Below are 26,931 nucleotides of genomic sequence, written 5' to 3'. Positions count from 1 at the left end.
GAATGAGGACAGCCTGGAAACAGGACAAGCAGAAATCAAATAACCTATGAACATTCATTCGATTGATACACCAGCTTGGCCTTTCTGCACCAAGCAGGATGAGTATCACACTTATTCCCACCAGCACCTTAATTCCAGAGCATGCTCTCTCTCTCTCTTTTCACTTCACTGTTCTCCTCAACCCCTCACACCCACTGCACTTGCTTTTGACTCTGTACTCACACAACTCTTAGTGCAAGGCTGTCCCTTTAGCAGAATCGTAAAGAAAATTATCCACAGCAAAAAAATCAGTAAATGAACTTAAGAGGTTTTTTCCCTTATTTTAAAAAGCAACGAACTTAAATGTCCAAGTATTTCCATTACTAATATTTTCTGACAATGAAGGCAGAACTCAAGGATATCTACCAGAAAATTCTGTATTGTTTAAATAGAAGAGATACCATTTAAAAACTTTTCCACTGTGGCAGCCAACCCATATGACATCAGGGTTGAACAGGGTCAAGTTCTAAGCCCTTTATAGGAATTCCAGTTTATTCATACAAATGAAGTCCTAGATGACACTTAATGATGCAGTGCCCCCCCAAGAGTAAAGCTGAATTACATTTACACTAAGAACAGAACTTTACAAATATGCAGATTTTAGCAGATGCAATGACAGCTTTTACATACAATAAACAGAATTTCATGCTAAACTAAACTTCAGCACAGGTTACTTTGGTTGCATTTTGAGACCAAAATATGTCTTTAGGCACAGGGATGGATGGGAGTTTCTGTGGAAATGGGCAAACATCCTGTTGCAAATTTATCTGATACAACTAGTCACACACCAGAGGTGCTTGCCAAGGTCCCCAGTGGAGACCACCTCTCTGAGTGGTGCACACAATGAAGCATTTCAACTCAGCACAGTCTAAAATCAGCCTAGGCAAATTCACCAGTGGCTAGGGCTAAGCCATCTGGCTGTACTGAGAAGCAGATGTGGTGTGAAGCACCCCCTGGCTCTGCTGTGTGTCTAGGGACCCTGGGAGAGCCTTACTCTGGACCTTTGGGGAAGCACTTACAACAAAACTGTGCAAGTATTGTCCCCAACACACGGCTGGAGTCCAGAAAGTGTCACTGGCAACCCACATGCTGTTTTGTGACTACTCAACACCTGCACTCTACCCTTGTGAATCCCATTTCTTGTTTTCAGTCTCATAAAAGCCTTAAAAGCCCACATAAGCCTTCAGGAATACTGGAAGGCTATGTGAAGTCAGTCTCACACCACCTGCATTCATTTGCTAGATATGGCTGCTAGAAAAAACCTTCCTAAGCTTTTCTACTGACTTTTAAATGTCAGGAGATCTGAAACTCATACAAGCAATGCACCACAAAGCTGGGCTAAAGCTCACTCAGTAACCCTGTCCACACAGCAGAGGCCTAAACAGTGAAATGTTTGCTTCACTATTAAAACTATTTAAAGCTATTTTCATAAAACCCCTTAAAACTAAAAAAAAATCTTATAAAGATTTTCAAAAAAACCTGAAAGTATCAAAGTGAATTTTTAAAAAGAATTATTGACTTTGTAAGACAACTTCTGTCCACAGAGGCATTGATTTAGACCTTCAACTAGAATCTTCAAATTAACCTCTATGAAAAAAGAAATTGACAAAGTACTTTACTTTGGGATGCATGTACTTGTCATTTCTTGAGTCAATTATGCTAAGTTTCGTTAAGATAATTATTTGGGATGACACTGGAAAAATGAATATGTTTCTTTGCTTACTTTTCTAGACCTTTAAATAACAATCAGCTGCTGAAATCCCATATCCTGAGCAAACTGCTTCCTTGCATGCCACATAAATATTGCAATATTCAGAACTGTCCCATCTCTGTAACACTAAATCCAGGATCACTCGCCTAGAGCTCAACTTCAAGTGGATGCAATCAGATAGGTGTGAACAGAGATCTGCTTTAACTTTGCTGACTGAGCAGGCCATGAACACAATCTTCCCATCATTTTCCCATCTGTCTGCGAAGGCAAAGAATGGAGCTGAGATCATTACACAGCCAGAAACAGTTCTCAGCAGAAGCATCCCTGCTGCTCTGCCTGTCATCACTGTTCAGTGACAATGTGGTTACCACATCACATACCAGCATCTTCTCATGCCCTCCTCAGCCCCCAAAACACACAGAAACAAAGTGCATAAAGCTAACTAGAGAGTAAAGGAATCTGTGACTGCTCTAACAAGAAGCCAAAAAGAACTCACTTGAATTTTGCTATAGACACCAAGGGGATTTTACAATTCTGTTAGAAAGCAGCCTTGTGCACAAGCTCACAGAGGAATTGACTATATGACTATTCACACCGCAGCGTTGAAAATTTTATGTTGCATTTTATCCATGCCGTAATGCAGAGCACACATTTGGTTTCTTAGGCCGCAACTTCATCAGACAACATTTTGCCGTTGGTTTCAAAACACTGCTACACAGACAACTACCACAGGAATTGCAGGCCAGGTCAAATAACTGAAACCAAAGCAAACTGCAGGCCCAGCACAGTATCTGGCTGCAAGACCACACAAGACCACACTTTTGATTCCTGGAAAATTTCATGGATATACAAATATATATATATATATATATATATATATATCTGTAAGGGCATGTTGAAAGAGACCACCACCTTTAACATGGCTATCAGTTTCATGCCATGTGAAGAGCAAACATACCCACAGGGAGGAACAGAGTGCAATGAGAACAATTTAGACTACGAGACATGGAACTGGGGGGAAGCACCATTTAATGTGGATGGAAAGCTGCTCGATCATTTTATCTTGGAGAGCACAACATGCATGCTTCCCTGGATGCTTAGACAGACCACTGCCTGCTGTCACCACCGCCTTGTGTGCTGCAGGACATCTCACTACCTTCACCAGGAAATATAACAAATAAAATACATTTCTGGTCTCTAGGATCGTATCTGATGCACAGTCATTTGCTAAATTGGCTTGTTAGTTTGGATTGAGGCATTTGAAACCCCTGAATAAAAAAGATGGAAGAAAATACAGCCATATTTTTAGGATGAGGGTAATTTGACTTTGCTGGGCTTACACTGCTTGGTAAGACTTTTTTATTTCTTGCAGCACATCCTTGCCTGACAGCCCTCAACAACTTTATTAGTAACAACTTGTTTCTGTTTCGGCCCCTCTGAAGTCAAATGACATCATTTGAATGCTACGACATGCTGGCAAATCATGCATAAGAAACTCTTCACTGATCCAAGTCCAGGTCTTCCTGTCAAATAATGTTGGTATGGGAGACAATGCTGTAGATCACAGATGTAAAAATAGTTAAAGCCATACCCCAACTCACGTAACAGGGTTCCCAAAATCACTTCCAAAAAAGGCTCTTCTGCCAAAATCTTTCTGCAGCTCCTGCCATCAAAACTTACTCAGGCTGCTGTGCCAGACAGTGTTATTGTAATTGGAAACATTTGGGAACTGCAGTATGTGCTTCACAAATCCTTTAGAGGCCAGAGGCACCCCAGAGCAGCAAGGGATGCTCAGACTGCCTGCACCCCAGACCCAGCAGCAGAGCCCTTCCACAGGCTTTTATCACCTAGGGGTGGATGGAGGAGTCTGCACTGAAAAGGTATTATTTTATGGAAACCCAGGTGTGCACAGGCTTTTTAATGCTTTAATACATTGTAACAGGGACTGATAAATGCAACCCCTGAGGTTGCTTGAACACCTGCTTCAAATAGCAGAAGAAAAATTACTACTTGTATTACTAGACCTTTCTCCAATGTTGGCCTCTAGTGCTAGTTAATTTTGGGCAAGATGGATGAGAAAAAGGATTACACAGATGCATCACGTTCCATTTTAATGGAGACTGGGATGCTTCTGCAAGATTGAGGGATAAAGGTCCTAACCCTGTTGAATTTAAGTCAAAATTAGAGCAAAAGAATTATCTGAAATTTACAGTGCCTCTTCACTCCACTTCCTCCTTTAAAGTTAAGAGAATTTTTTTTTTATTTCACACAAAAGCTTCTCACCTCAGAAGGATTTTTGTGTCAAGTACTGCTATACATTTGGTTTTAAACAATTAAACAGAAGAAACACATCTATCACAGGTTTACAAGTCTCTGCCTTGGGGTTAGAAGGATATTCTTCCATTCATGAGGCACAACTTGTCCATTTAAGAAAGAACACCCCAGAGTCTTTCCTCTGATCTCTCCCTACCACCATCAGCTGCAGCAGTGCACAGGCTCCTCCCTCAGCACCTCTTCTAATTTTAGGCCAGGCACAGAAATTGCCTCTTATTTATCTCCTACGTGCACAGAATTAAAACCAGAACCATCAACCAACTGAAGAGTGCAGTTTCCAAACAGTCTCCAATTCCTATGATTTTGTGTCATGCTAACACAAACAGGAAAACAGGAACTCAGCTTCCTTCTGTAAACTTCAGCTCTCAAAAAAACAACCCGTTGCTGAAATTTGAAGCACGAACTGCAGAAGAAACTGAGTGGCATCTGGCAAGGTCTCTAAACCTTCATGGCAAGGCTCACCAACATGCTGAGGTTCCTATTTCCCAGCATTTTGAGCCAAAGGGAATGTGCTCTGATGCAAACTTTAAACAAAGCGGCGGTAGATATGCACCAACATGTTGGACTACTAACAGAACTGGCTGAGGTGCTAAAGCATTGCCAGCTGGAACGTGCCAAGTACTGCCAATGACCTTGTGGGAATCCAAGCTTCTGGGAGAGCTAAGAAGCAGAAGTCTTACACTGCCATGCCAAGATATGCCAGAGCTCATTTGTGAAACTTCTAGATCAAAGCGTTGGTGCTGAATTATAATCATTAACTCATGCTAAGAACACAACTTAGAGGAAATCTTTCTTATCATAAATTTGAATTCATTTGACTCGAGTTTTCTCTGTTTGCTTTTCAATTTCCCCTGAGGAATACAGAATAATCTTCAACAACAAAATAAAACAAAACAAAAAAATAAAATCAAATGAACTGGAATAATACAGACAATTATTACTTAAAACTCACTATAAAATCACTATTCAGAAACACTACTTCTACCACTCTTTTTTTTCCAGCTGAAAGAAAACATAGAAACACGTAAGACTTTTTTTTTTTTTGAAAATACTTTTAAAAGCACTCAAAGTACTCTGTGGTGTTCTGGAGCAAAGAGCCAAAATTAGAGTCACTGGAAAAACAAAGTAGGAATTGTGTAATATTAAGTTTTTCCTCCCTTATTTACTTCTTTTCTAAGAGCTTCAGAAAGGAAAGCCAGCTGAAAAACAAACAAACAAAAAGTTAAAAAAAAAAGGCAAGAAACTTACTTGTATCAGGCTGAGATTCCAGCACACCTTCAATGTCTGTGGTGATTTTGGAAATCTGACTATGAAACTGTTGGACAGAGTTTTTGAGGCCAGAAATATCAGTGGAATGAGATGCTATAGTTCCATTCATTTCACGGATGCAGTTCCATAAGCTGCTCACATGCTTATTCAGACCATCTTTTATATGCTGCAAGCTGTCTGAAACAGAGTCCAGCTTTCCACAGACTTTTTCAACATGTGAGACTCTGCTCTCAACATCTGAAACACCCTCCTGGACACCTTGGGTCTTTTCTTTGCACTTGCTAAGATCATTCAAGACATGGTCATTCAATTGGTCTAGTCTCTCTCTCACTTCACCACAACAATTCTCACTGGAATGAGCAGTTTGATTTGCAAACGTCCTCTGCATTTGATCAATTTTCCGGAAGACACCTCGTTGTGTTTTTCTGCAGGTCGAATTGACACCCAGAAGCTGCTCCCTGCAGCTACTCAGGCCATCTTGAAGATTTTTCATATCTTTATCAATGGCATTTAGATTGTATCGGAATACACGTACATCTCTCTGCATTTTCTGGATGTCATGTTGGTTACCCTTAACTAAGCTGAGTTTCTCATTAAGAGAGCTATTTAGAGACTGCAGGAGAACAGAATTATTCTCTGTTTTCAAAAGCAAGTGATTGTACTTGTCATTACAATTTTCTATCTGTTTCTGATGATCCTCCACACCTCGCGGTGCAGACTGACACTTCTGCCCACAGAGCTGTTCAAGCGACAGCAGTTTGGCCCTCATGAAATCCATCTCTGCTGCAAACTGCTCATTTGCAAATCCTGCATCGCTGGGCAAGACAGGCCCAGGATCAACAAACATTCCGTCCGGGTCCGTGGTGTTGGCAATCTCCAAAATAGTCCCGCCAAGCCTAACCTCCAGTGCCCGCAGCTTTTGGTCGAACAAGTCTCTCAGTTCATCCACCTCAGCAGCGATAGCACTGCGGAGAGTCTCCTCAACGTAAAAACAATGTTCCTCAGCATTTCGTTCTGTAATATTCATCCTTGCATCCAGCTCCTCCAGCCTCTCACCAAACACGTCTTCTAGGTCTGGAGTCGACAACCGAATGATTTCATTATCTATTCTGACATTCAGGATCCTCTGCGCTTCCACAATTCTGTCAATCTTCTTATCTAAATCTTTCATCTGTTGGTCAAAGTAATTTCCCTCACCCCTCCTGCAACAACTGGAGTTGTTTGATGGAATCTGAGTGCGGAGGGCATTTATTTCTTTCCTTAAGTCATTCTCTTTTCCTCTTATAACATCAATTATCCCTGCACAGTTATTTTCACTGCCATCATACTGCTGCTGAACATCCTCAAGTTTATATTCACAGGAGTTCTTCAGATCTGCCATTTGCTTTTCAAATCCTTCCATTATTTCTTGCCTGAGGGACTCAAATTTTGAGTCTATATAGTCCTGATACATATTGTCACGGGGCATTGTTATTGTAGGTCCTTGTGCTGCCTCCTGCAGTTGTTTTAACTGTCCTTCATAGCCTTTTACTTTTCCATTCAGTTCCTCCAGCTCATCATTCCTCATCTTCAAGGCTTCTTTGACCTCAGCTAGCTCAGCTTTTATATCCTCCATTTCAAAATCAATGAAAGGGTCTTTTTGATCTTTATTGCTGAGGAGTCCTGGCAGCTGAATAGTGTCTGTTTCACCACCAACTGCACTGTCAGGCTGCGGGCGGTCGTACAGGTTGTTCAGCCAAGTGACCAACATCTTGCTAGCATCTTCCTGTATAGTCAGCTTCAGGTTTTCATTCACACCTGCCACGGAGGACTGAAGTTCAATCACAGACCGTGTAAGTCTAAACAATTCATCCTCAAGAAACTGCATTCTCTTCTCATATGGTGGAGGCTCCGGCGCTTCTGTTGGTTCTGCATCTGTTTCCCAGAAATAACAAAATGTGGGTGTAAATACTCCCAGTGGTATCTATCTGTTTTAATCAGGTGCAGTTAGCTTCACTTTTCTTTAAAATGAAATAATGATTTAAACTGCCTAATGCTTGTTGCCTTTTCTCTTCTTATTTTCAGTTGTTTATAGTTAATACGTTACCAAAACCCTCTGAAGTACAAGTTTTAGCACAGTGACCAATTCCTGCCAAGACACAGTGGCCATAAAGAAACAGGCAATCACCCCTCCTGTTCAGCAATGGATCTAAGCTACAGCATGATATAACAGACCAATACAGATCCATACACATCAAAACACAATCACCTTAGAGCCACTGCATCTCCTATAACAATAACTTGCCCCTGAATCCCCACTGAAAATTTCAGTGGCAGCCATTTATGTGCCTGAAGTGGGTTTGTGTTTCGGTGTTTTACTGAACTGGGGTCCAAATATACATCCCATATATGACATGGGGTTCGGCAAGACACTCCAGTTATCACTCTTGCTTCACAAATAAATAATTATTTGGCAGGTATTTCAGTAGGCAATAGAAACATGTATAATAATAACAGAAGTATGAAATGTACAAATTCAAAACTGATTAAAAAAACTTATCCTCATTGAATGAAAATCAGACAGAGAAGACTTTTAGCTGCAATCTACTTTTTACCTATCATAAATCAACTAACGAATCTGAATCTTGTCATTATAAGACCTCATTTACAAAGCCATATACAAACCTGGATGTTCAGTTTCACACAAAACGTGTAAGAAAGGGTCAAGAAAGGATTAACTGCAGGAAAAGTCAAAAGTAATTTTTAATTTTGTCTAGAAGAGAGGAGAAGGATACAGATGTCACCATGTTTTATTATCATCTTTTGGAATTAATATTTTAGGTCGGCTAACAAAATATTAAAGAGCTTGTTTTAAAAGCAGGTGTATAATCTGTGGGACTAGTTTGCCATGTATTCAATCATTCAATACATTCCAACACACAGAAAACACATGTGGAAATCTGACTAAGTGCTATATGTGACACTAATCTCCAATTATGCTGGAAAAAGTCCTTCAGAAGTAATCATCTGTTTATCATTTTTTTCTTAATGGAGAAAAGGCATAATATGGCAGTTACAGCATTCCTTCTTGCCCTTTCAGAAGACAGTATCTTACACAAACAAACATCATTCATTCTTTAAGACATTCTTTCAGAAGTTGAGGCTTATCCGTACTTCTTCCCTTACTCCTCATTATTAAGGCACATAATCTAATGTGAATCTGTAAAATCTTTGCAATCTCAAACAAAACATTGTGAAACTGCTAGGAACCCTTATGTATCATTAAAATCAGTATCTGGGGTTTTTGATTTAGTAATATTTCTTTTCCCCCTCAACATTGGACAAATCACAAAAAAAAACTCCTGTAAATTCTTACAAAACCTACAACCTTAACCCAAATATTTTCTGGAACTATGAGTAGCCAGTTGGCATTTCCAGCCAGTGTTCCAATGCCCATTGCCCTGTTATTCTTCAGGAAATTCTCTGTATCAGGACTGCTTTCCGTACCTGCCAGCAGCTGAGTTCAACAGAAACCATAATGATTCTTATCCTTAGAAGACAAAACAAGAAACGAGACATGTCTGTGCATACCAAGATTCAAACAAAAAAGTTACCTGTGCCTTTCTTCAGGACAGCTTTCACTGGCTTTGTGGGACGACGTGCAGCGTTTGGCTTTTCTGCTGGTCCTTCCCTGCAGTCCTCCCCTTTGTAGCCAGGACAACATCTCCATTCTAGCTCTGTCACTGTCTTATATGCAACTGTGTACCGAGGTCTGAAACTCGTTCGGTATCTGCCAGAACAGAAAGCATTTCAAACAATCCATAACCCAAGCAGCTATTAAGATTAAAATTAAAATAGGTTTCGGGGGTTTTAATAATGAAAATCAAATAATTACAGCCATTACTCGTTTTCTGCTTTAAACATCAAGCAAAGAAATGTTTCTGTCTAGGTTTTCAACTCAGTTGTGATAGGGAGTCATGGAATAGAAGCTTTCATATATGAGCAGAGGGATAAAATGTTCTGGCAAGTGAAGGTGGAACTCATCAGACACCGCTGAGACTAACAGTGACCACCAGTGTCTTACTCTGTAAGTTCAAAATGTTTTTCCTCTAACTTTTCATTGCAACCCTCGCCCCAGTGCTCTTCTGAACATCACAAAATGTTTCTGCCTGCTTTGCCCCATTTGTATTTCCAGAGTCTCCACTTAAACCACTCCTCAGAACCCATATATACAGCAAAGTCAAAGCTGAGAGGGATATTCCAGAGAAGGACAAAATGCTAAAAGGTGAGTCAGACAAGGACATGAAAGAATCAGATGAAACACTACAACCAACAAAGAAACCAACTCTCTCCTACTTCATCAGTTAAGCTGAAGAGTGTCTGGCAGATAAACGTATGCACACATTACATACATACAGTCTTGAGCTTCACTGATTAACCACTCAAAAGTTAATAAATGGCAAACTGATTCTGGTTGTGCAACTTTCTTTAACTACAGACTTTTCCATTGCTTCCCTTGAAACACATCCCACATGTTCAGCTGTGGTCAGACACAGTGCTATCCCACCAGAGCATAAGCAGAGCCTATGCTATTGGATAAAAACTAAATCAACTTCAGGTACAGCTCATTTTGGATTGAGAGATGACAAAAATGAGCAAAACAGGGATTTGCCACCTGAGGTCTATAAAATGGTATTCCTGGAACACATAAAAACAAAAAAGTCATCCCAATTTCTCACATGAATTCCTTTCTCTCCATTAAACTAGCATCATGCTACTGATTTCCCTAAGGCTTTTTCAGATCTTTTTTCCTTAAGATTATGTCAGATTAGAACAGTTTGCATCCATTAATGAAGGACAGGCTCATTTCCCAGATGAGGTGTCCCTAAACAGTACAACCAGCAGAGTAAATGCAGGACAGCAGCAAAGGAATCTACAGGAGCATTAATAGATTTCAGCCATAGCCTGGCTGGGCTCACAGGGTGTGTATCCTGGGACAGAGAACATAGTACAGAACAGCACCAGAAGCAGCCATGCTATCACGCAAAAATCACCTAGTTCATTGAGCAGGGCCTTGTATTAATATGCAAAATTCCTTACTAGTAAAAGGAAAAAAAAATTAAAAATCAGTCATCAGCTACCAAATGGAAAGATATAAATCTTAGACAGACTATGAAACATTTCTTATTGAAAGTCACAGAGTGGGAGTTAGCCTACTGTTACCCTTCAAAACTTCTCCCACCGTGTGTGCAAACAGTTGCTGAAATAATTCTAACATTTTTTTATTCAGCATATTTCAGATACATAATTTTAATATAATGTCCCCCATTTGACAGCTATTTGCTGTCCCTTTTTGGTAAGCTGGTTAACTTGTGGTGATGTGCTTAAAATATTAACTACTAATTATGAAATTGTTGCTTTTCCAAATGTATCCTTCCTAATTCTGCCACAATATAGTCTAACTTCTGCTCTTGGAAAATACTCAGTGTTGTTTTGCATTATCACTTTGTCTATGACTTCTCATTTAAGGGGAAAAAGCTACTTTCACTAGAGACAATCATAATTTTTCCAACTATTTCTGGGCCAAAGTAGTTTATCCTAATAAGCCTGTCTGGATTCCATTCTTCTGTGGATCTGCACAGGAAGGCAGGGCAAGTACAGGCAAGCTGTACTGTATCTCTGTCCAGGAGCTGCTCATAACTGCAGTGGTTTGCTGTGGCGGTCAGCTTTTCAGTCTCTCACTTGGAGCACGCAAGCTCAGAGAAGGTTCCAATCCTTTCCTGCCTTCTGAACACCATATATGAAACAGCTGTAGCCTGCACCCCAGCCCATCATTTCTTCTACAGTTTTCACTTAAACATCTGCTGAATCCTGTTTACAAAGTACAGAAATCCCTATGGTCAAGTGCTTTAAAAATTAAATAGAGGAGTGCAATGTACAGGGCACCACTGCGAAGAACAATATCCCGGCCACCCAGGAACTTCCTTTTCCTTCTCCCTTATCTAAAGTATTAAACCACATCTTGTGTAGATAATCTGGGTTTGAATCCTTTCCTTCCAGCTAGCTGCCAGAGTCAGGAGCAACAGGATTAGTGAGATGCTTTAGTGTTTTGAAGTGGTTTTGAGAGTCATTACAACCTCTCTCACAACCACCACATTACTGAAATGCAAACTTTGAACTTTCAGTTCAGTTTTCCCGGATGCCGGAAATGGTTGTACATACTTCTATATGATTTCCATAGAACACTTAACTGCTCCTAACTCTGTGTGTGTTCCTCTTTTTACTTTCAGGGCCAAACCCCTTCCTGAAAAAGACAGTATTTTGGTTATTTTCAAATGCCAAATCTCTCTTTTTTCCCAGCAAAGTTTTAAGAATATAGCTAAAACTGATTTTATAAAATGAATAAGAACTACTCATATTCAAATTGTGCACTTATTTGTTCACATTACAGAACGAGGATTTTCCATCGTATTTCTGACAATTTTCTCTTTGAACACCTTCTCTGCAGTCACATTAATCAATATCAATACAGACACTTTCAGATGACTTCGAGAATCAGAAAAATCATGGCACAACCAAATACAAAAAAAAAAGAATGTAAACAAATAAAAAGAAATCAAGCTTAGTATTTTTCTATGTCAAAAATTTAAAACTTTTCCAAACTACATCTTAAAAATAAAAAACAGGCATGTTTCACATTCTCACTCTTCTTTGTTTTATAGTTGCCTGATCCTAATAGGCATAAAATGCTTAAATATGATTTAATTAAAAAAAAATTAAAAGCAGTCCACTTCTTAAAAAATCTTTCAAATTTGAAACAACACAAATTGGAACTGTTTTGTTTCCAGATATGGTACATCAAATGCAGATTAACCTGAATCACAAATCATAATTCTCCTAGAAGCAAAAATAAGCTAGAATCAGAACATTTCAAAATCTGGATCCAGAACAGCTTTCATATTCACATTTTGAACTGTGGTAACAAGACAGCTATACTCATGGATGGCTCAAAAATTCAATCGGGATTTACTTACCAAGAACTACTTCTCTATACTCCCAGTCCAGCTGAATGAATCACACAGCTTCTCCCATTTCCTCCAGTAAGGCTAGTCATGTAAGGCTGGGAAACAGGAACTTACACTAGCACTTCTCTAATTTGAATCCAATCACATAAAAATTTCTTGAAAATCTCAGCTTCACTGCTACAGCTTCTCTACCAATGACATTCTTCAAGCACAACTGCTGTGCAAGCTGTCCATGCAAGGAACAGTGTCACTGTGACAGCACCGGCAGCTGCACTGACAAATGAGTCACCAGCATGCACCCAGCCCCAGGGAGATCCTCAATCATACAAGATGCTTTTTAAAGTCAGAACTTTGCTCACTCAGTGAATTTCGGTGGAGGAACTGGAGACTTTCAGGATTTTGCTAGGATATAGAAGTCTAACAGCACCAAACACAATTATGTTGTTGGTTACAGCTCTAACAAAATAAACCATAAATTTCTGCTAGGGACTGCATCCCTAATTTGTGACTGTATGTATGTGAAAGACACAGGACTGGGAACTATCAAAATATACAAATTAGATATGTCTCTATTTAAATCTGCACTATTCTAAATCCAATTACTCATTCACAGTCACACCAAACATATAATATACAATCACACACATGCAAAACACACAAAAATGCACTCAGCATACGCAGAGTGACAAAACAGTCCTTCTCTATAAAGCTGGACAAAGATACATGGTTGAAATGTAACATCAAGTTTCACATCATTTTTCTGGCAGCTATCTTTACGGAGTTATCTAGTGAGGCAATTTTGTCAAAAGGGTCCACAAAAGTTTCCTAAGTGTCCTAAAAACTGAGGCTCCACTTTCATACCTTTAAATGCTGCACTGCTATTCAAAAACAGTAAAACATCGAATCTTCCTCTGGCTGACTTGGATTTCTGCTATTCAAATTCATGTTAATAAACACAATTATTTTTACAAGTATGCTTCAAAACTATTTTAAAAAATAGTAATATCTTATGTGGCTAAAAGTTGCATGTAACACACCAGCATTTACTGTGCTAGTCACTCCATTCTCCTGTGGACTTCAAGTCCAAGATGATGGTCATAACCTCTTGGTGAACTGAGCTAAATACTGAAAACATTATTTTATAAAGCATGAATAAAGGTTAATATCAAATATCTCTAATCTTTCATTGCAAGAGAGAACATAAGAACAGCTGTTTAAGGACTTTTTCCACAACAGGCTTGTAAATACCCACGCCTACTACCTTCACCATAAACTCTACGTGCTGATCAAACAAGAAAACACACCCAGAACACTAGTACAAACCTCCACTTCTAATATTTTAAGTGTTTCACTGCTGAAATGAAGTTGCACAGGGTGACAATAGCACTCTAATATTCCTCTTCTTTGAGAGAGAAGTACTTCTACAGGAAAATGCTTAATTAAAAATTCATGTTTGCTGCAAATGCTGGACATTTTGACTAGGGAATGAGCTATAGTATTCTCGTGGTGCTAAGCCACAGAAGGAAACAGTTAACACTGATATTTGGAATGTCACCTAATAGCGATAAAACAAATCAGAAACATTTGGACAAAATCGCTGGGAAAACATATGGCTCAGCTCTGTAACTGGATATTAAAATTCAACCTTTTGGGAAATGCAATGAGATAAGTGCCACCACATCCTCACTGCGAGGAAGGGACCACAGAATCAGCATGTTTCTACATAAGCAGCATATAAAATATTCACTCTGAGCACAAAGCTTCAAGGTTGGTCCAAAATTCTGTAGTGACTGGAACAAGTCCCATGACTTCAGCAGCCTGCAAATTTCTGTCTTTATAAAATAGAGGATATCAAATCTACACTGTTTAACATTTTTATTACATGCAGACACATTCTTTGTAAATTGCATCGTCTGGTAGTTATATTTATACACTTATACTACAGTTACATAGTCCCAGTCATCCAAATCTCCAATATATTGCAATGGGAGCAAAGAAGTGGCATACAGACACCACCCAAAAACACTACATAGAAGATGTAATTAACTACAATCATATTTTGACCAAACATTTTCTATTTTGTAGGCAGATAATACTTCTGCTGAAAATAGACCTTACTGGCTGTTTATACTACACAAACATTGAACTAGAACCAGTTGATCCTACATTTTCTGCTTCCCAAGCATGCAGGCCTAACTGTATGCCCTACAAATGGTGGCAGAAATCCTAGTTCCACTGAAATCTTTGGAGATTTCAGCAGTTGTCTGTCACAGTGAGTTTCAGCACACCTGGATTTCAGGTGCCTTGTGTGTAAGTAAGGACAAGTTTTAGTTGTCTGTATTTCCATGAAGGCCAACAGCAAAAGTCCACACAGCCAGCAGAATCAAAACAGGGCTGCATCTCACCCTGAAGTAATTACTTACATCCTATTACCTACAGAGTGTGTTGGACACCACTGACCGGCATCTGTGTCACCATCACTGCACATCTAAGCTCCCACGCTCAGATTCACCCCTCTGCATACAGGGCAGACAATTCAGGTCAGGGTGAATCAAATCCCACCTTTGTTTTTTGTTCTTTTATTAACTTGCCACTACACAGCAGCACCAGCAGCTAGCCTGTGTTCCAGCCCACAGATGAGCTTAATTTGAGAAAAATGTATCTTTACTAAGAATTTATCCTAAGGCATTTATAGCAAGCAGTGAAAAGATGTTTTGACAGGAATAGATGAGCCTACAGAAGTCTAGGTGTTCAGCGAAACCACCAAAGCCATAATAAATCCCAATTATACAATGCAGCAAAAGTCTACTTAAAAAGAATCCCATTGCACTCCAAAATAATTTTCCATTTCTATCTGGCAATAGAGACATTAAGCTGCTTCTTACAGATGGACTTAAGCAAGTCTTATCTTTACACTGCTATTACTCCTTTACCTGGCATTTTTTCTGTCCAAAATTTATATAAAGTAGGTCAGTAAATGTCTTTACAGGCATTAAGGTCTGCGCAATTACATTTTCTTGAGAAAAATACTGCTGACCTTACACGCTAGTCCAGTGCTTGGCCCACTCACAGCCATCTAGACTGAAGTTCCTCAAAGGCCTTTGGATAACAAAATAATCAAAACAAAATATATATCATGAGAAGCAAGAAGAGAATGTTTCAAAATTTTTTGTGCTGGAAAAAACCAAAATTTTGAGGCACTCCTGTGGAAAATATAAAGTTACGACAAGCACCACTAGGGCATATGACCAAGGAAACTCAGCTTCTCTGGGCTGGCACAGGCACACACGGGAGTTCTCAATGAAGTTTGCGCTCACATACAGCATGGCCAACACTTGTACCAGATCTGTTCTGAGCTAAATCCTGAACAAAAACCTGCTACTGGCTGAGAGGATTAACAGGGAAGAAACTGAAGGAAAGCAAGGAAATGAGTCAAAGCACTCTGCATCCACAGGAACACAACTGCCTGCTGTGTACACACCCAAAAAATCACCCATCCAGATCACTGCAAAGAGTGCTTTAGTATCTGACTATGAAAGCACTGTAATTTTACTGAATGTTTCATAGAACAGGAATAAGTATTTAGAGACCCAAGTACTTTTTTCCATTGGTTGTTTTTACTTGGTCTCTTCACGCTACCTGGAAAGCATGATGGGAGAAGATGGCCTTCAATCTGGAAGAAATTGCTAAGTGGGCAGAGACCTGGCACAGGTGATTGTATTACTCCTTCATACAAGGAAGGAAAAAGTTGTATCTGTCTATCCCTAAATAAAACTGTCATCACATCTAGTGGTACCAGGGAAGAAGCAGAGAACCATGCTGCCCCAATCAGCTCACTACAGCCTGGTCTCTGGTACTTTGTGTCTTCAACACTAAAGATCATTTTAAAGCATATGGCTGAATTTTACTGCAGAGTTTGTGCCTTGTTCAGGAAGAAGGACAGAAGATTACAGGAACTGGTAGAAGACGAAAACATTCAACTATTCTCAGGCAACACCACATGGTTTCATTTCAAAGTCTCCAGAAGTGCCATTGTTTATTACTTATACAGTGGATTTTATGCCACTCAGCTGGAATTCTTCTATCAAAAAAAAGAAGAGATTCAAACTACAATTTTCTCTCTTGGGTGAGAAATGTTTCTTCATCAAGAAAGAACCAAGTACACCCTGAAATATGACCTCATGTCTCATACTAGTGATGTCTTCTTATTGTATATAAATCTTCACAGACACATACACAAATACCTAGCTGTCTAACTCTCTCTCGGCTGCCAAGGATTTTATTTTCCAAAAGCTGACCACTAAAGTCCAGTAGGAAACGCCCAGAAGTTTAAAATGTTAATACTCTTAATGTTCATAAATTACCACTAGGTAAGCATCCTCTTCTTATGAGCAGCAAAGCAAGGACACAGGATGCATTTAAGTTACTCAGAGCCACAGCCAGCCTTTGACAAAGCTCAGAGCAGAGCTTCAGTCTTGAGATTTACACTGTTGAAATGCCAGTCAAACACATGGTAACAGACCAACGGCGAGCTAATAAATTCCCACTTAAATAGAATGGGATAGGAGAACCCTGAAAATACAGTCCTTTCAAAAGGATTGCAGGGAAGTTTTGTAGAGCGGCAATGTGATGTATTCAGTGATGGAAGAGGAACAACTTTGCAGCAGATTATATGTTTACCACATCATCACCTGCCTCTCCAGCAGCAGGAACCAAGTTTCTCACCTTACACAAGTGGAGAGATGAAGTGAGGATGCAGAGCGCTGCTGCTGATGAAGCTGCCTGAAAAACTGAGCTCCAATAGTATCTCTTCTGCATCTCTGCCCATGAAATAAACTGTTTTCTAGAATGCTCTAGAAAGAGCTGCTGCTGAGAGATTATTTGAAAACATAGCCAGATGAAACAACCAATACTTTCAGGAAGAGCTAAACTGTGGAATTAAGTGGTACCCCAACTTTGAGAATAAAATTGAGAGTTGTTTTGACAGCTGTTACTTTTCAAGACACCAAGTTAAAACTGAATCAGAAGGGAAAAGAAAGATGAGATGCAAATACAAAAATGAAGTCAGATAGGAGTCATAATATCCCCAATGAGTAAAACTGGCACTGCCCACTGTCTAATGGTACAAAACATTGCTTGATTATTTGGGTGATTTATGATGAAATACACCTAAATGGGTCAGCAGCTCCCTGAAAATAAAAATTTATTGCTTTGGCAACAGTTTGGTTTAACAGAAGAGGCCCCAGACCTACAGGTCACACATTTCTCAAACCAGAAAAGCATGAAACTTTAAGTATTTACATTAATGTGAAGTGAGGACCAGCATGGGATTTTTTTTTTTTCATTATTGCAACAAACTCAAATGATGTGTGAAATGAAAATTCCCTGTCCAGTTCACAGAGAAGAAAGACTCTGCTGCATTCAGTGCATCGAGACAGAGATGCACAATTTCAGGATTGGGGAGTCAGCCAGGAAAACTTACCACACCCAGCAGGATCTCAAAGATTTTCAAACAAGCACTCCAGGAGACTGAAGTTTTTTAAGTTTCCTTACTGTTTTCAATGCACGAGCCCCTAGGCTAACCTCCCTATGTAGTCAGCTAGCTGGAGCCTGTACAAAGAAATTCTGCTTCATACAAAATACACAAAGTTGGAAAGAAAGTCCTGAAGACCTTTATAGATACTTGGAGGGAAAACATTAAACAGCTCTCACTTTCCCTTCAAGTTTTTGTGCACCTTGAAAGTTTTTCTTTGAGATATGTATTGCTGGAGGCCAGTGGCAAGCACAGGCTCAACCTGTGCTGACTTGAATTATCTGAGGTTTGATCCTGCCTGGTGCTGAGCCCTCTGACACTGATCTGCATGCTGGATTTCTAGCAACAGAACAGTCTCACAGAAAACTACATTGGGACTGTTAGAAGGCTGAAAACTACATGAGGATTTTCTCTGTGTTCAGGCTGGGGCTGATGTGCTCCACCCAGGTCGTTCTGGGGCTGCCAGATGGATGAAGCCATTCAACTTGAACTAGATGTCTCGTGTGAGGGTTTTCAGTCATAAAATTTCCACTTTTACCCAGTAATATATTGTTAATAAATGCAGAACTCTGCTTATTAAAAGCAGTGTTTTACTCTGTAGTAGTAATCTGTTCTGATGTTTATGAATGCAGAAAACTCGTAGTAACATTCTCTAAAGTCATTTCAATCTCGTGCTTTGAATCTTCTTCTGGGCCATGAATAAAATCATGATCAGTTTGGCACTGGGCTTATTTATGATCATTTGAAAGTATTAAATGACAAGAAGTTGGAAAATATTGCTCAACGAGAGATTTGGAGAAGCTTGCTAATTTAGCTAGCTATTGATTCATTTATCATTTCTTTGGTCATTTTCTAAATGAAATAATGGGCTCACTTCATACACGTGTATCATTAGTGTTGAGAAGCTTACACTAAATCATGAAATTCACTCCTCACAAGCTAAAGACAGATGATCTGACTTGAGCACACAAATATCTTTACTCACATGAGCATAATTAATGGGGGCTGGAACATGAATATGGAGATCTGATAAAACATCCCTTCTTCAAGGCCCTGAGCAATCTCATCGAAGTTTGAAACTGGTTCTGCTGTTAGCTGGGGGCTATAAGGGAATTGCATGACCTCCAGAGGTTCTTACCAAGTTAATTTTCTTTCTATTTTATTTACTACCTTGTAGAGGGGGAAGTCCTGTTTGCAGCTCCGTAGCAAAGACAGAAGCCCAGAAAATATTCAGCCACTTCAGTTCACTTCAGACTTCAAAATCAAAACCTTACTAGTGAAAGCAGCTTTTCCCAAAAGCGCTGGGCCATAACCTGGTGCACCTCTGGTACAGCCAGGTGTTCCCACACTCTACAGAACAAGAGGCAGAACAAACAACTGCTAGGACAACATCCTACCCTGAATCAGCTATAGTGACCAGACAATGTCTCAAACAAGCCACAACCCTAAGGAATGTGTAGGATCTAACCAGAAGGGCAACGTGTTTTTTCTTCCAGAAACAGATAATGACACTAGTTACAAATGGCTATTATTGCTAATTACATTACCAAACCATTCATAAGAAAGTTAGGAATGGAAATTCATGACAAAAGAGGCAGTGAGGGGTCAGTTATTTATGAAGTAATATTAAATTTCAAAACATCCAAGTTCTTCTCAGTTAGTATAAACACTAATATTTTTGTACCTTTCAGCCCAGTGACCCTCTAATAACAAAGTTTCTCCTTCCTTTGCTAGTCACAGTTTTAAGAAAAATAAATCAGGAGCCCCCCACACTTCAAAGGGAACACACTTCAAAGGGCATTTCTGCTCTTTCTACTCTCTCTCTTCCTATCTCTTAAGCAGCCACACTTCATCTCATTCATCCCTGACACCTTAATCAGCCAAGGCATTCACCAGCTTTTCAGCAGGGAAATGCACTATCAAGCCCAAGTACCTATAAAACAGTTAAACAGTGAAGTGTAATAATTTCCTGAAATTCAACTTAACCTTACAGGAAATACACCCAGCAGCCAATGTGAATTTACAGTTAACAATCATGAAAGTGTAGTCATTCCAACAGGGGGCTTTAGGGTTTTTGTCTTCAGACAAATTATATTTTAATGGGCTTAAAGGGTAGATAAAAAGGGTTCATGCATGCATATGATTTTAGGTTTAAGCACCAGAGCTTTCTATTTCTAAAAAAAGATCAAATCAGGGCTGACTATAATCCATATCTGCAACACACACTCTCTTGTCTGTAAAGAACACATGGAATTCAGGAGTACACTGCAATTTTAAGGCAGCTCCCCTATACACAGCAATCTAAGCAATTGTTATGCATAACCTAGACTAGGTTATGCGTACCTAAACACTAGAAGGGCTCTTTAAATCTAGTCTTAAACTAATATAAACCAACAGTAAATCCACTGACTGATTAAAAAATAGACCTAATAGTACTTAAGTACTAATAAAACACACACATCCATGATACAGTTAAGGAACTCTTTGTTTGGCTTGGATCTCACTGTCTGCAGCTGAATGAGCTCTTAGATAAACCATGGGTATCAAGAGGAGACTATACAGGGACTGTACTTTATTCCCATGAATATCTGCTATTTAGTTAATTTTCAGTTCTCTGTTCAAGTGTATAAATGAGAAAAAAAGAGAATAATTTCCACAAAGACCCCACAGTCATTTCTTTGTTGTTTTACAGCTCCTTCCTGTCCTATGTTTGTGAACATTAGCTAGCAAACATATATAAACACATTTTGTTATTCAGACCACTACTCCTTCTGAATTAAACAGTATTTTTCACAGGAATCGAGTTACAGATTTGCAGGGTTTGAGGCATGTGTTTCTAACTTTTTCGATTAGCACCTTTCTTACTCTGCCATTAAGAGAGTGTATATGCAACCGACACAAAAATAAAATGACAACCTCTAAACAGTTTTGAGCACAATAAAATTTCAAGATTTTGATACTCCGCCTTCTCTTGCTGTTAATCAGCTGGTGCTGTGACAGAAGAAAAATATTTTATGGTAAGAATAAGGAATATTTTATATTAAGAACAAAGAGTTGTTTTGCTGTTGCCATTACAGTTATGAAGAAAACAACAGTGATGTTCACCAAAGAAAGTCAAACAGAGGAAACAAAGTCTTATGATAAGCATCTAATTCCATTCTCAAAAGAACAAAAAAACCCCATAAGACTGGACACAGCTGGTGAAACCAAATGTCTGTTCAGCCCCAAATTCTCTCTCTGACTACAGCCAACTCCAGATGTTTAGAAGCACAAGGACAGACAATGCCATTTCAGAGAACCACAGAGAAATCTGGAAAGGACGGGACTTCTGGAGGTCGTGCAGTCCAAGCCCCTGCTCAAGCTGGGCTTCCCCGTGTTACTCCTGCCAACAATCTCACACCCTCAGTGTTGGAATTTCCTGAGCCAGAAGCAATGCCTTTGCACTTTCTTCACTATCTACTAGCAACTAGTCCATGAAAGTCCTAATTTACCGCCTCTGAAACTCCTTATCTTAATGCTTGGTGATTTATGTGTTTAAAGAGCTCAGTTTCAACCCCTCCTCATGCCTCTGTAGCTGCACTACAGAGACTCCTCGGGATAGAGGGCACACCCCATTACACATCCATAAACTCAGTCAGAAGTCCAAAACGGCCAGTTCAAGACTCCAAAGAGAAACAAGGGAAGTTACACAGGACACTGTTACTCAGCTGTCTGCAGTTCTTTGTTTCTTCCCCTCAAACTCTAGTGTTTATATAGAGAAAATCTGAGTTTTTAACAAAAATAACAACCCAAACAAACAGAAAGCAGCACATTTGAATGCCAAACACCCAACACCTATTGTCACGGGCCCCAGGGTGGCAGCGTCACCGGCGAATGAAGTTCTATTTCAGTAGTACCCAGGATATAGCGGTGTCTGCCTCATCCGCACTGTTCCATGTCAAAATAAAACCTAGTTACTGTAGCCTTATTGTAAAACACTCTTCATCATAACCCCAAGACTGACCCTACAAAAATCTGTGAGTGTCTTTCCAGTGACTTCGTGGGGATGCTGACATGGTTTCACAGAATAAGTACTGCTTAGAGCTTTCAAACAGAAACGTAAATATCACTGCTTTTGAAGTAGAAAAATGAGGAAAGGAGATTTGCCTGTGATTAGCCAGCAGGTGAGCGAGATCCATCTGTTCCCTGCTGTACCTGCTGCAGCACACCTTGCCGTAGGAGGCCACTCCACAGATTACCACGCGCTCACACGCACGAAGATTAAAATCAAACGAGCAACTTTACTTTACCCCCCATAAAATCTGCACTGGCCGTTCCCCTTGCTGGATATCAGACATGCATACACAGACTGTAAAGGTGCTGGCTCACGTTCCTGGCTCTTCCCTTTACGCGCCGATCCAGCAACTCCGAGCAACCATCAAACCGGTTTTGAGGGCGGCTGTGCGCTGGCAGCTCCGGCCCAGGTGCGCTCCCAGCAGCGCATAGGCGCGGTCCCGCCGCCCGTGGAAAGCAGCCCGCGTGCTTTCTGCCCGTCTGCACGCCTCTCCAAGCCGACGAGGTGTGCCAGCGCAGCTCCCCCTCGGCAGCACGGAGCAGCAACTCAATCTGGCTCTAATTAGCTCCGGCAGCCTGATGTCCGCAATGAGCGAGCGCTTTGTTCGGGGCGCGTTGGGGACCGGGGCCGGTCCGCACCCCCCTGCCCGCGGCCCCGCGCCTTTCGGGGTGCCGGGAGCCACCCCAGCGGCAGCGGCCGCTTCCCCGCCGGCGCTTGGGTGGCCAAGCGCTGTCCCAGCCGAGGTCGCCCCCGGCGCTACTTACACCAGGGTGGGCTCGCAGGGGAACTGGTTCCAGGCGCACTTGTACTGGGCCTGGACGTAGCTTTCCGTCCCGTCCAGCACCGAGCAGCTCACGTTCTTGTTCACTATGTAGGCGCACCAGTTCCTGGGGGAGAAGGACAATACCGGTCAGGCACGCCGGGCTCCGCAGCCCGCCCGGCTGGCCCCGGCTGGTCCCGCAGCGCGCCCGGGGCGGGAGGTACTCACTTGCTGCGGGAGCCCGGCCGGGAGTATGGCAGGTGCGGGGTGCCCTGGCTGAGCCCGGCGGCGCCCAGGGCGAGGAGGAGCGGCAGCGCCCATCCCGAGGGCGGCGCGGGCCCCGGGCACAGCTCCATGGGGCGACGGGCAGGGGCGGCGGGCGAGCGTAGCGGGCCGGTGCCTCTCCGTGGACTCCCTCCGTCCGTCTGTCCCTACGTCCCGCCCGCCCTCGCCCGCTCTCAGCTCCCTCACTGACGCAAATACCCCCACCCCGTTTCCGCCCTCCACGGCGGCTCCGCACCCCCCTCCGGCCAAGGCGCCGCTCCCCTTCGCCCGCCCGCCCGGCCGGCCCCGGCCTCCGCCCCGCTCCAGCCCCCCGGCCAGGCAGGAGCCCTGGGGCAGCCCCCGGCCCTATGTGGTGCCCGGGCGCTATCAGCTGGTCCCCTCGGGGCAGTCCCCGCTCCCCGGCCCCTGCCCCAGCTGGCCGCGACAGCCCCCAAATCAGTCTTTCCCCTTGGAAAGCTGATGGGAGGAGAGGGCCGGGCCGCTGGGGAAGAGCCCCCCCGCTGCCGGAGTCCCGAGATGCTGGGACGGAGGGCAGCCCGGGAACCGCGGGGAAGGGGCACTGTGCTCTCCAGGTGGGGCCGGTGCAGCCGTGATGAGCTCCCGGTGTCTGCGGAGGAGGCTGAGGCTGGTTTGCTGCTTTGTGGCAACCCTGTGGTCCTGCCTGGCACCGGTGCCGTGAGGTGGTCGGTGTTCCCTTCGTGGCCCGAGGACGGCTCATTTTGCCCACTGTCGTGGGAAGGGTGCTGGTGGCTACCTCAGCGAAGGACGTACAATAAGCCTTTATTTGTAAGGAGAGGTGTTCACTGGGCAAAGTGAGACATGGGCATTCAGCTTCACCTGGCTGTTAAAATCCAAGTCAAGCACCTTGACAGAGTGGCCTGCCCTCGTGAGGTCATCCCACCGAGGACAGGACGCAGGGAATTCCCTCTATCCTTCTCAGCTCCTGCTCTTTTTCAGCAATGGGTCCAACCAAGGGCAGGACCACAGGGGTGTCTCTCTATCCTCCTAAGCTTCTGCTCTTTTGTGAGTTGAATTTTTGGGACTGAACAAAGCATCGAGGCTGGGCCAGGGCAGGCTGCTCCCACCAGTGGGAAGGAGGGAAAGGGTGAGAGCGATGTTTGGGTGGAGAATAGTTTCGGTGGGAGATTTGGGAACAGTATGGGCTGCTCCTGCTGAGCCTGACCAGCCCCAACCCTGCTCACGCGCTCCCAAGGCATCCCATGGCCAGCAGCAGCTGCTCAGGCTTTCCTAGTTCTCACATGCAAGCAGAGCCAGCAGCAGGGCAGGGCTCTTCCATCTGCTGTAGGCAGCAGCCTGCTGACCTCATCATTTGCCCCGACCTGCTGAAACAGGCAAATTTCATGTGCCAGTTTTACTGTGAGTCTCACCCAACAACTTCACTCTGCCTCCAAGTCTGCAGGGAAATAAGCTTTAAATGCTGAGGTCAAAATGATGCATTCAGACTGGTTTTTAGAAGCTGTTTCATTGGAAATATACACTAAAGCTTCCTGTCCCCTAGAGAAATGTGTGCCATTACAGATGCATAGGAACACTTCACTGGCAATAAATAGCAATGGAAAAAGATGAGAAGTTGCTCCAATCTGTCCCATTTCACTTGAAACCCTTCTAATGCTCTGTAGATGCTTTGAAGAGGGTTACACCTCACTTAAGGTGAGGCTGTCTTAAGAAATTATGCTTTAACCTTCTCAAGGGGTAAACAACTTCCTGTGCCACTGTTTGCATTCACAGAAGCGTGTGATTCAGGTTTCATTATTTGTGCTGGCAGAAATTGTCTGGAGTTTCCCAAGCCTGTAGAGAACAAGACTAGAGTTCAGTCCCTAAAAAGCAATGAAGAAGGCTTTTTCTTCCTTTCCCCCCTCCTCACTCAGCCAAAGAACTCGTGAAATTGGTCCTTTTCCAAAAGTGATGAGCAACATGGAAGAGCTGTACATTGTCCCACAAAGGGAAAGTCATTAAATAATGAAAGACTGAGGTCATGCCTGTCTTGCAAATGACTGCATAGTACAAAAATTATTAGACTGATTTGAACAAAATGAGCATGAACCAACAGTATATTTCGATATGCTAACACTGAGCTTGTATTTTGATGAAAGAAGACAAAGCAGATGTTACCTGATTTGCCATGAGGGCACCCAACTTACCTGTGAACCCCAGAGTCAATTGCCTGACCAAACATAACATGGGGGCACCATTAGAAAGAGAGTTGTTAGAGCCCCTGCTTACCCCACGGAGAAGACAGATAACAAGTCAGGAGCTTCCTACAACTTCAGGACTCTCAATGTTTCTTCATTCAAGAACTATGCAAGAAAATCTCTCCTGATTTCTGACATACAGTTGTCCCTTTACTGTCTGGATCAACTACTTCGTAAATATTACGAAACAAGGCTTTGACAGCATTTGCTGCCATTTCTTTAAAAGGCTATCTAAGACTTCTTCCGCTGCAAAGCACAGTGCATTTTGGAGTTTCTTTCATTTAAAATAAACCATAACAATGAAAAACAAAATCCTATAGGACCAGTCCCATCTTCTCCCTGAAACTAGAGTTCTGTGGGAACTTGAATATAAGTGCTACTTCAGAGAGTGAAGTTTTAATGTGGCTGCATGATGGTTCAGGAGTATCAGCAGAGGATGACTTGTGCTACAAGTGTTGAGCTGAATAGAAATGGATGAGCTTGGGCAGGTGCATAGAGCAGCTCCTCTGATATTCACACTGGGCCTATCAGTGTGATATCAACAGTGACCAGTACAGAAACTGGGCTTTGCCTGGAGAATCTTCAGCTCAGGTGCATGCTGAAGATGTAGGCCAAGCTCTGCTCATGGCTGCATTTTTTCTGTGGGTGTAACTGGTTTTATTTCACAGTGTAAGTATGAGGGTTAATTGCGTTCTCAAGGAGACAGAAATATTCACATTTTGTATTTCTGTGCTATGTCCTCTCATCTCTAAAATTCACAGTAATCCCAAGACAGATGATTCTTACAGTACATGGAAAGCATCCCTTCACCCCTCCCTACAGATGGAGCATGTAGTCCGTGAGTGCACTGAGGAGAGCTTCAGTGACTGGTGAGCTCAGTGCACACATCTTTGGGAGACCGAGTTCAGCAATGTGAGTCCATAAACCCTTTGAAATGTTTTAAAGTTCTTGTTTCTTTACTAAGTGGTCTGGCTGTGTTTCTAGCACAAAGATCTACTGTACTTTCATACTTCATAACAGGATAATGATGGGGAAACAACAAGGGCCATGTGCAAGGGCCTGCCAGAAAAGTGAAGAGAGCAGGTGGGCAGAAAAATTTGCAAAAACATTACCAGAGTATTTACTTGAAGCAGACCTTCAAGAGAGAAATGTGTCTGTAGTGGTGTGGTGCATGGGGTGGAAATGGTGTTTTCTCTGAAATTACCACCCTTATCCATCGACTTTTTTTCTGTAGATTTCAGCAATGAATTGCTTTGCGGATTCTGGGTTCTTTTTCTTCAGGTTCACTGCCTCAAAACATTGCCAAAATAACCTGAGGTGAATGGTTTTCGGAGAGGCGTTTGTACTGTCTTAATACTTCTCTTTAATTAAAAAAATGAACTGTTGTCTGTGGCACAGAAGGTGTTTCAGGTACTTCTCACTGGCCATCAGATGTGAGGAGACAGCCTACAGCTAACTGTGAGTAGGCTGTGTTAACTCAGTCCATGAGTCAAAGCAGGTCACAGTGTCCCTCTGGGAAGATGAAACTGGTATTAGGGAACAAAGAAAAGTTTGAAAGGAAGCTGTAGGAAACTCCAGGCTAAAAGTGGAAAGCTTGGATGGAGGTGTATGACGCATGCTGGCTTGGATATACCAGGAAAAGTACTCTATGGGGAAAGAGGCATTTGAATCCTGTTCTGCAGGGACATGATACAGCCCTGTCCCATTCACTTGGCCTATATGTCATTAC

The 26,931-nt window shown here is 42.0% G+C and overlaps 1 protein-coding gene across 1 annotated transcript in view; it reads right to left on the bottom strand.

The window, feature by feature from the left end:
• EMILIN2 (elastin microfibril interfacer 2) overlaps positions 1–23,060 on the bottom strand; it is a 43,557-nt gene extending 20,497 nt beyond the window's left edge. The window contains exons 1-4 of the mRNA XM_066182875.1: positions 22,933–23,060; positions 22,709–22,831; positions 8,947–9,122; positions 5,333–7,267 (exon numbers count right to left, since the gene is read on the bottom strand). Of these exons, the coding sequence (XP_066038972.1) occupies positions 5,333–7,267; positions 8,947–9,122; positions 22,709–22,831; positions 22,933–23,060 (2,362 nt within the window). The remainder of the gene's footprint in view (positions 1–5,332; positions 7,268–8,946; positions 9,123–22,708; positions 22,832–22,932) is intronic.
• Between the last annotated feature and the right edge of the window lie 3,871 nt (positions 23,061–26,931).

This window comes from Chamaea fasciata, unplaced genomic scaffold (genome assembly GCF_029207755.1).
Source record: "Chamaea fasciata isolate MVZ Bird 193981 ecotype frontalis unplaced genomic scaffold, bChaFas1.0.hap1 SCAF_1, whole genome shotgun sequence".
NCBI classification, from domain to species: Eukaryota; Metazoa; Chordata; class Aves; order Passeriformes; family Sylviidae; genus Chamaea; species Chamaea fasciata.
Note: the sequence above shows the minus strand (reverse complement) of the source record. Positions and strands in the feature narration are given on the sequence as shown.